Consider the following 10,192-nt stretch of genomic DNA (forward strand, 5'->3'; position numbering starts at 1 on the left):
GTAATGCGACATTCAGTGACTCGGATCCTCAGTACTAATCATCTCCTCAGTCAAAATGTTGCTTTCACCCCACATACGGACGGTGTCGATCGGCGTTGACTCGCCGCTCATCCTGGGTGCCTTCGAAATCGGCGTCATGGTGTCCATTTTCCTGTTCGGTACAGTCATGTTTCAGGCATACATCTACTGGGGCGGCGCTAAGGACGACCGCCTGTGGTTGCGGATCCTCGTTGTAATGGTGATGTGAGGTCCTTGCTTGATAGTTCCGACATGGACTGACTTGACAGTTTTTTGGAACTTGCACACACTATCAGCTCGTGTTACGCGTTATACATCTTTACGGTCCAGTCCGCTGGGCTGCCTGAGCTCCTCAAGCCGGGTAACACCTACCCGCTGGCGCTCACACCCGTCTTCGAGCTGCTCATCACGGCCCTCGTTCAGGTACGCTGACCACCGGTGCACTCGCAGAACAACTCTGACAATCCGAAGGGCTTCTTCACGTACCGCATCCACCTGCTATCGGGGCGCCGGCTTGTCCCGGGCATCTGTGCCGTGCTCGCAGTCGTGCGGCTGGGCGGCGGCTGCGTGACAGCCGCGGAGAGCTTCGTGGATGTGCCCCGGCAGCCGGACGGCGCGCGATACCAGTTCGAATTTGGGTGGCTGATCACTGCGGCGATCAACGTCGGCGTTGTGCTCGACGTGCTCATCACGGTGGCGCTCTGCTACTACATCAGGCGGTTGTACGGGGCCTACAGCCTTCCTGGCGGGCGCCGGATCATTGACAAACTTGTCGTCTGGACGATCGGTGCGTGCTTGTGGCCGATTGTGTACTTCAAGTTGCTCACTCTGATTATGGCGCAGAAACTGGGCTCATCACCAGGTAACATTAAATTGTTCATTTCTTTGAGACAGGCTGACACCATGGCCAGTTTGACGTCGGTGGCCGTCGGCATCTCGGTAGGTCTCAGCCTTCCCGCCCGTTCTCCTAATATAGCTACAGGTATCCAGTTCGCGACGATGAAGGAGAACTGTGCGTGGTCATCTATGTTCACATCACCTACGCAGACACTGACAAGGGGGGTTCAAGATCCTTATCAGGCACATGGGGTAGGGGGGAGGGGGGGGGTCCCGGAGGGTAAAAAAAACTTTTTGTATATAAAAGATTTGGGCCTTATATGGGTGTAAAGACACTGAAAATATAGTGTATACACTCTCATTTCTATAGTTCACAACCCCCCATACTTATATCTATATACTTTCAGGCCCATAAGCCTGGATAGTACACCCTATCACAGGCCCATCATCAGGTAATTGATGAGAGGTGAACATATTGAACAGTGATATGGCCTGCCATGTGTATTTGAGGGTTCCAGGTATATAGATACCTACACACATACATATACAGATACATAAATTTTTTTGAAAAAAAAAAGTTTCACAAAGATTAAATTTTTTATGCCAATTTTTGATCACATCAGTGGTCACATGATGCTAATCGTGGGAACATATTACCCTATATGGCAGGAGGGGGGGAGGGGGGGGTCCCCGGAGGGTCGGAAAAAAACTTTCCGACCCTATATCCGTGATTCGGATCTTGAACCCCCCTTGGACACTGACAGCCAAGCCCAGTCGTGTGGCTCGCGCTGTACACATTCCTCGCCAAAAGTGAGTGCCATTGTTTCCGCAGCCATGTGACTGACGCCGCCCAGTGTATTCGAACAGCCTCCTTGCCTCGTGCGTCGTTTAATACACTTGTGTCTGTCGGTGCTTATAGCCCGCCAGTCTCAACTCGCGCTCGATCAGCCGCAAGATTGTCCGCGTCCCGCTACCAATTCACGCCCCGCCCGCCCCGCCCCCCAAGGACTGGCTGCTGCCGGTGGTATCAATCGGTGGGTGCCACCCATCGCTACAAGCATACTCATATACCAATGGACGCGTGGATAGCACCAATCCGCCCCACACCAGCCCATGGTCGCGGGATACAACGCCGATCGCAACTGGACATGCCACTTGGCCACTGGCCACTGGCCACTGGGACTCCTTCTGCATATGATTCAACTTGAAGTTGTTGAGAATACTTACTCATTGTCCAAACCAATGTATTACTTTTTATTTCCAATCAGTTATTAGTGTGTACCATGATATGAGCAAGTAAACTTGCAGCTGCTGCAAGTTTATCACGCTCATCATCAGGAAAAAAAGTGTAGCCAGGTGGGAGGATATGTACTCAATCAAGGGGGGTAGGCCCCATACATTTGATTATTGGAAGTGAGTCGGCTTCTCGACAAGTGGGTCTGAACAGCTAGTGTCATTGTCATCAGAGTCTGGGAGAGTCTCGGTTGCAGACTTGGAGGGTGCACTATTTCTCACAGATTTTCAGTGCAAGAAGAAGAGATACATATCCTCTTGGCCACAGGCATTGTGATTCAAGGCCAGAATGTCACATGTGTGCACTGGCAGGTGTGACGTGGTTATGTCATCACATCTCAAATAGGAAATTACCATCAAAATGCTCAATGCTTCCCCAGAATGCAAGCAGAATATTCTTTCCTCCCTTTCAGCCCCTCGGAGACAATTCCAATTCCATTCCGATTCTGGTTCCATGTCTGGTCTGACACCTGGTCAAGCCCACACCATCACGGATCCATCAATGCCCTCCTGACAGTCACCCTGGGACCTGGCCTGCGACACCGCCCTTCTGTGCCTGACAGCAGTAGCTAAAGACAAGCCCGGGCTGTATATAGTCAGCTACACGGTGTACAAAAAAGTAACCGGACGATTCAATTGTAAATGACATCAGTCGTGCGGCCGCCCCGACGCGGTCTCTAGTCAACCACAACCATGCCCAAGTCCTCCCAGTCTGTAAGGGCAACCCCGGAGGCCTGAGATCAAGGTCCTAGCAGGGGAGGATCCAAAGAGAAGAAACTCTAAGGGTCCGCCTGCTAGGGAGCTGACTATATACTGCTTGTCCGTACATCAGTGAATTTGGAAAATGCTGACGAGTGCTCACAAGTACGGTTGCAACTCGCGAATTGACGACGAGCGCTGTGAGGATGACATCAGCCGCGTGGTCACTGGCAAGCTCTCATGAGCCATCATCGCCACCATCCACTTTCCCAATCGCTGGTCAAGCTCAACGGTAAGCATTAGTCGGCACGGGGCTTCTGAGCATGCAAAAGTCTTGCTCCTACTCATGAGGCAGTACACGACAGATAGCAACTCACCAGTATGAGACAAGCATAGTATCCCACTTATCAGAACACACAATTCAATCCGACAGAATACTCTAGCAAATTAAAAGGATATATTGTATATTATCTAGAATGAACAGGCTTGTGTGGTATCAACGAAGGCCACGCAATCGGGCAATGGTGTTTGAGGTAGTCTTGCTGACAGTCCGAGTAGAAGGGTGGTGGGGGAAGATTTGGCTGTTGTAAAGCTCAGTTTTTGCGCAATGAATGTCATTTGAGACCACTCACCTGTCCCACCATGCCAACAATTTATCCACACGCTCCCGGTGTGCCGTCCCTACCCGCGCAGCCTCGAAATAATCAACAATAAAATTGTACATGGAAGAGTAGAGGAAGCCGCCAAATTCCTCGGTCCATTGTTCTGCGTTTGTCAAGCAGAAGTGGGTCTAAGATAATGGTCAGTCCTTATACTACCACCAGCAAGCACCTACCAGAACTGCAATATATGCCACAGAGCGTCCAGTTACACGACCGTTCATTTTGAGTCTAGTCGCCACATTCCGAGCTTGACCGACATTATTCTTGATTCTTTTAGCAGTAGGTGGGACATTTTCGTTGTTTTTGACTGAGGAAGGACCCAGGAAAACGGACTTGTAGCACTGGGCAGTTATGAGACAAGTTTTTGGATAGGGAATAAGCGCTGACGCTGACGAGGTAGTGCGACTGAAGAAAACCTTCATACGGGTCTTCAGGCTTGAACTCAAAGCCTTGGAAGAAAATGCGACAGAGGAATGAGGCTGAGTAGGTGGAATCAGGTTCGAATGTGCGTGCTGCAATGCGGGCACTGAATGAAAGCGAAGAGTAAGTGAGGGTCGGATCAGAGATGATAACGAACATGTCGTCTTTCCAGTCACAGTCAGTTGACGACAGCAAACCACCACAGATATCATGCTGGACACCTCTGTTGTTGCGCTCTTGCGTCAAGATAGGTGCATATTGCCGTACTGTGTTTCCATGCTGGTCTCTGATTGTTTGACCATCCTGGTTTTTCGCAGGTGGGGTAAAGTCAAACTGAAGAATCTCCTTGTTATATCGGTCGTTGTTGATGAGATTTGCCAGGAGTCTAGTAATTCGGCCAATGTCGTCACTACGCGAGTCGTTAGCTCCCTTATTAAGCTGCCGATGGTGAGTTTCAGTCCACAGACACCAGCACTGCTGACCTGTATGTAGTAGCTGGTTAAGTCGTCGGGGTTATTGCAGTTTGTCAACTGGTAGAGAAGTCCTGGGACAAGCTCAAGTAGCAAGCGATATGCGGTGAAGAGCCGTTCATCTCTGTGAGTGGAGAAGTAATGCTTCAACTTGAATCTGAGTTACTTCAGACTTACGGTCGACGTTCGGCCACTGCCTTCTCCTGCTCCTCTGACAACTCGTCATTGAACTCGTCATACTCAAGAGGCTCCTGTTGAGTTTGCTCATACGCTTCTCCAGCCACAACAATCTGTGCTGGATCAAGAAAGAGCGATACAAGCAACCGGATACCACGGCCTTGCTGCGTAATGCTGCCCTGTGTTTCACTGTGAATGGTAAGTGAGTGATATATGTTATTGGTGAAGTACCAGCTAGACCTACTTGCCAGATCGCTTGCGCTTGGTCAGCCGTGAATGAGCCTCAAGTGCCATGTACTTGGCTTTCCAGTCGACTAGCATTTCGTCCGACTCGTCGGAGTCTTGGGTGGCTGTTGATGCATTATGGGCTGGGGAGGATGATGGGTTTGGGGTTATGGGGTGCGCCATTGCCGCCACCACCAATAACTCAAAGGCGGGGCAGTCGGAGGGGAAGAGGGAGGCAAAAAGGCAAGCATCACAAACAAATTCTTTTATATCCGAACTAATTTTTTTTTTCAGTACGAGGATCATTCCCTTGGTGACTAGGTACTAGTATGAAACATGTAATCGCATTGACCAAAAGAATTTGTTCTTCCCCTCCACCACTGCCAGTCGCTGTCGCAAGCCGTGCCAGTGTGTGCGCGCCGACGTGAAGTCAATACCGATGGGCTGGGGCCGTCACTGGCACAGTCAACATCACAACACCATTCTCTTTATTCTGCTCATTCTCTTCTTATGCATGCCGGCCGCCGTCCCACCAAATGGCCTTGGCAGTGCTGCTGCTACCTTTCGTTGTTTGGCACCATCTTGCGGCACAATAGTTGCGGACCATGGATGGCTGACGCGACACCAGTCAACCTGTACTGAGTATCGACAATTCCAGCAAGAGCGGCTTGCGGCACATCAACAGCGCTCATCATTGACCCCAACTCGGCCACCAACTTTGAGGGAAAGGCTCTCAACCAAGCGCAAGGCACCACCCGCTCTTGTGGAACGAAAACAACGGCGGAGAGAGGTGGGCTCTTGCATATAACCATATCAAAAAGTTGACTAAACCAATGTAGCACTCGCCTCCAGCTACTAATTCTGACTTCGAGCCACATTCCCAACTCCCTGGGCTATCTATACCAACCCCACCATCTTCCGACACCAGCATTAATCTGCAAGCAAGCGCTGAACAAAGCACTGGCAATGCTCCTCCGATGCCTGAGGAGACGGGAGAAAACTCTGGCCGCCCTAAAAGGACAACGCGTCTTCCAGCACGGTTCAACGATTTTGTCCCTGATGTTGCGCCGATTGAGGAGGTCATGGGGCCAATCTTACCTCGGGTCACGCTCATCGTGCGCGATAGGTTCAAGACCATTGCAACGAGTGTGTTTGGTCTATGGCGAGAGTATCTCCATCGCCCATCGTATGATCCTGATTCACTCATCGAAGACGACGATCTTTCAGGCAATTTCTCTCGGAATCCCCCAGTTGGTCTTCCGAGAAAATCCACGCTACTTGCACCAGCAACAAATCCAACGGCGACACTATTGATGGACTGGAAGAACAACGGGAATGTAACCAAATCGGATAGTGAAATAAATTCCCTCGTTCACGATGTTCTTCTCAATCCCGAATTCAACGTCGATGATCTTGTGGATTTCAACGCAAGTCGGGCCAACAAACTTGTTGATGAAGACGGAAAGACCTCATTCCCTTTTATGAAAGATTTCACTACTACAACCGTCGATATCCAGGTGCCGACTGGTGTGCGACGAGCCCCGCCTGTGACCGTGGCAGTTCCAGGCCTCTATTTCAGAAGCCTTGTCAACGTTATCAAGGCTGCTTTTGCCGACCCACTGTCGCAACACTTTCACCTCACACCATTCAAACTATTTCGGAAGCTCCCTGGCCATGACGCACCTATTCGGGTGTATAGCGAGCTGTATAATTCCGATGCTTTCATTGCGGAGCATGATCATGTCCAGCGCCACGGTCAACTTCCTCCCGATGATCTCAAATGTGGACGGGAGAAGATTGTTGCTGCACTTCTGTTCTGGTCTGACTCGACTCATCTCACAAACTTTGGTACCGCAAAGCTTTGGCCAATCTACATGCTCTTTGGTAACCTATCTAAATATATTGGTGGGAAACCAAGTATTGGTGCGGAACACCATATAGCATATATTCCTTCCGTACGCTATTACTCTTGATGCTCGACTGTTTACTGACAACCAACCGACAGCTTCCGGACGCAATTCAAGATCAAATCAAGTCCATCTTCACAAAATGGAATACGCAAAAGGCATCGGTACTGGCCCATTGTCGCCGCGAGCTTGTTCATGCTGTATGGAAGCATTTACTTGACGATGAATTCCTCCACTACTATCAGTACGGAATTGTCGTAACATGTGCCGATGGTATTGAGCGACGTGTTTATCCCCGAATATTCACCTACTCCGCTGATTATCCAGAGAAGTAAGCTTTCACAAGCGTATAATATGGTCAGCTAAATAATTTACCAGGGTTCTGCTCGCAACAATCCGCGAAAATGGGGAATGTCCCTGTCCTCGTTGTCTGACACCAAAATCTGCGCTCCACCTTATGGGCCAGATTCAAGATCTTGTGAATCGTGGGGGTAGTTTTGTCCGGCAATATCTTTCCAGCAAGATTGCCAAAGCATGACGATACATCTATGCATATGGCTTGGGGGTCCGCTCCAGCAAGGTTGAGAAGGAGCTTAAGGCAACATCATCTGTGCCAACTGTCGTACGCATTCTTGAGTCCGCTCGCTTTCATCGTCTTGATTCGGAATATAATATAGAATGCATTTATCAACCGCCTTGGTCACAATTTCCCCCTCCACCGGATGTTAGTTGTCGACTTCATGCACGAATTCGAACTTGGGGTCTGGAAGAACCTATTTACACATCTTATCCGTCTGTTGTATGCCATGCCGGATGGGCCTTCTCTGGTGGCAGAACTGGATTCACGGTATGCTTTAAAGTATAATACCGAGTTGATCTCATCCAGTCAATAGATATCGTCAGGTTCCAAGATTTGGTATTGATACCATTCGCCGATTTGCGACAAACGCGTCTGAAATGAAGAAATTGAGTGCACGTGATTTCGAAGATCTACTCCAGTGTGCGATTCCGGTTTTTGAAGGCTTATTTTCCCTGCCTGACACAGACGAGCATAACTCTTGCATTCTCAAGCTTCTGTACCGTCTTGCTGAATGGCACGGCTATGCCAAGCTCAGAATGCATACGGACCAGACTCTTGACCACCTCGACATGCTTACGAGTCAACTTGGAACGCTCATGCGCAATTTTCAGCAGACAACGTGTACTGCATTCAAGACCAAAGAATTGCCACGTGAAGCACGTCATCGCCATGATCAAGCTATCTCATCTGGCAGCAAAACATCGTCCTCGACTCCCAAGCTCAAAGCATTTAATCTCAATACCTACAAATGGCATTCCCTGGGAGACTATGTCCCAACTATTCGACTCTTCGGGACAACTGACATTTATTCAACCCAAATTGCAAGTATATTTCCGCCGAAGGTTGCGGGATTCAAATTCTGACAAAGTTCTCCAGGGCGAAAGTTTACATCGCCTCCTCAAGCGTATGTACACATTGACCAACAAGAATGGCCATGAGCGTCAACTTGCCCAGCGCTACATGCGGGTTGCACGTGCACGAGCAGCCGCTCGCGCCAATCGCGCTCGACAGCCCCGACATTTTCACCTTGTCCGTTCAGGCTTGTCTGACCCGCTTGGAATGGTCTCAATGCGGGTCCATCATCACACTAGTTGGGCTCGCCGATCTCCAATTGACATTCCAAGATTTGTCGGCACGCAGGATCCTGCGATGAAGGTAGCTAATTTTGCAAGCATGAACTTGCCTGTGTCCGTTTACTTAGTTCATGACAGGATTTCTACCCCAAGCTCCAAGATCATATTCTTGGACGACTACAACACCGTATTTTCGATGGCGACGACCACCATGATTTCACCGATGCCGACAGAAACACTGTTTATGTGCTAAACAATGCTCTGTATGCCACCAAAACTCTGCGCGTGAACTATACCACCTATGATGTTCGACGAGACTACAACACTGTCAACCCGCTGACAACTCCCTTCGTCCTAATGCGCGCACCAGACAGTGGACTGGCTCACCCATACTGGTATTGCAAGGTTATCGGGATCTTCCACGCCAGAGCATATCGCTCTCTCTTAACTGGCACCACGCCACCAGTCGCGATGGAGATTCTCTGGGTCCGATGGATGGGCATTGTCCCCGAGCGCCCTGGAGATATTGAAGCAGCACAGCTTCCGCAAGTTGGTTTTGTTCCCGAAGACGATCCATATGCCTTTGGGTTTCTTGATCCAGCACAAGTTATTCGTGCGAGCCATCTTATTCCACGTTTTGCGGGGGGTCGAACAAATGATCTTTTATCAACGCAGAAGCCGACTGCAGCTCGCTTGTTCGACGAGACCGATGATTGGAAGAGCTACTATGTTGATATGTGCGTGGAAGTAAGTAATCGTTGTTTGTGGTCGCTAACCTTGGACTCGGACAGATTTGCTGATCGTGATATGCTAATGCGGTATGTTGGTGGTGGTGTTGGCCATCTCGACTGCGCTATCTCTTCCTTCGACAGTGTTCCACCTCATGCTGAACCTCCCACATTGCCAACCATCACGCCGTTACAACCATCAGCTCCAAATGCAACCAATGAAGCTGAAGAAGACATTGATTTGGAGGATATCAATGAAACCGATGTCGTGGTTGACGATGGAGATGATGAGGTCACTGAGATCAATATGGAGAACGACTTGGAGGAACCAGAGTTCTATTATGATGAAGACTATGGAACAGGTGGTGAAGAGGAAGAGGAAATAGAGGATGAGTCCGATTGCAACTCACAACTCGATGACAACGACTTCGATATTCATGCTTATAGCTACTAAAAGTCTGTAGTATCAAATTGTATATTCAAACTACATTGGAGAGACATTTTCTTTGAAATCACGAGCACCTGGGGCTCGAAGAACCCTCTGCAAGTATTTGTGCTCGGCACGCAGTCGTTTCGTTGCGTTCTTGAGCCATTTAAGTTGCCGCTTGATGGCACGCTTCTCCAGTAAAGCACGTTCGCGCAAATGTTGTGGCATCTAAGAATGGAATCAGAGGTAAAAGTGTAAGGTTAGAAGAAGAGCGCACCTGAGAGACATGATAAACCAGGTAACGGTGTCGACGTCTTTGGAGCCCGGCTTGCGTTGCACTCACACGCATTCGAGACCGTTCGCTTGGCGGGACTCTAAGAGCTAATTGGCGCCCACCAGGCGCAGTAATGTAGCCACGAATAGCCAACGGATGACTGATATCTGGGATGAGACTCGGGAAAGGGTGCTGGAAAGCAAGTGAGGAAATGGGAATGGAAGACATGGAAGCTGGAAGAACGCACCTGAGCCCTCGGAAGCTCCTCCTCTTCAGGTTGTGAGCTGGCAACCGTTTCCCAACCCCAGAAGTCGGCGATATTGGAGTCGAATGTTTGCATGTTTGCTGTTGGTATCGACGACAGTGGATGTCACCGTCACACTGGCTGAGAGTGTCGTTGGC

The 10,192-nt window shown here is 49.6% G+C and overlaps 3 protein-coding genes across 3 annotated transcripts; 2 read left to right on the top strand and 1 right to left on the bottom strand.

The window, feature by feature from the left end:
• Positions 1–55: 55 nt before the first annotated feature.
• MIND_00807100 (uncharacterized protein) lies at positions 56–2,063 on the top strand (the record flags this gene model as incomplete). Its single annotated transcript, XM_037364747.1, has 9 exons — positions 56–243; positions 288–441; positions 490–805; positions 862–880; positions 930–1,030; positions 1,630–1,665; positions 1,710–1,734; positions 1,783–1,889; positions 1,945–2,063. The coding sequence occupies 9 exons, from the start codon at positions 56–58 to the stop codon at positions 2,061–2,063; spliced, it is 1,065 nt and encodes a 354-aa protein (XP_037217989.1).
• A 1,280-nt stretch (positions 2,064–3,343) lies between these two features.
• MIND_00807200 (Alpha beta-hydrolase) lies at positions 3,344–4,984 on the bottom strand (the record flags this gene model as incomplete). Its single annotated transcript, XM_037364748.1, has 7 exons — positions 3,344–3,428; positions 3,480–3,637; positions 3,683–3,850; positions 3,897–4,367; positions 4,412–4,523; positions 4,577–4,765; positions 4,821–4,984. 7 exons carry the CDS (start codon positions 4,982–4,984, stop codon positions 3,344–3,346), a joined length of 1,347 nt encoding a protein of 448 aa, XP_037217990.1.
• A 2,464-nt stretch (positions 4,985–7,448) lies between these two features.
• On the top strand, positions 7,449–9,543 carry MIND_00807400 (uncharacterized protein; the record flags this gene model as incomplete). The annotated part of the gene is made up of 5 exons (XM_037364749.1): positions 7,449–7,555; positions 7,602–8,113; positions 8,157–8,443; positions 8,500–9,098; positions 9,153–9,543. The coding sequence occupies 5 exons, from the start codon at positions 7,449–7,451 to the stop codon at positions 9,541–9,543; spliced, it is 1,896 nt and encodes a 631-aa protein (XP_037217991.1).
• Positions 9,544–10,192: the final 649 nt, after the last annotated feature.

Source organism: Mycena indigotica (assembly GCF_014461135.1).
Source record: "Mycena indigotica strain 171206Taipei chromosome Unknown Mind.scaff0007, whole genome shotgun sequence".
NCBI classification, from domain to species: domain Eukaryota; kingdom Fungi; phylum Basidiomycota; class Agaricomycetes; order Agaricales; family Mycenaceae; genus Mycena; species Mycena indigotica.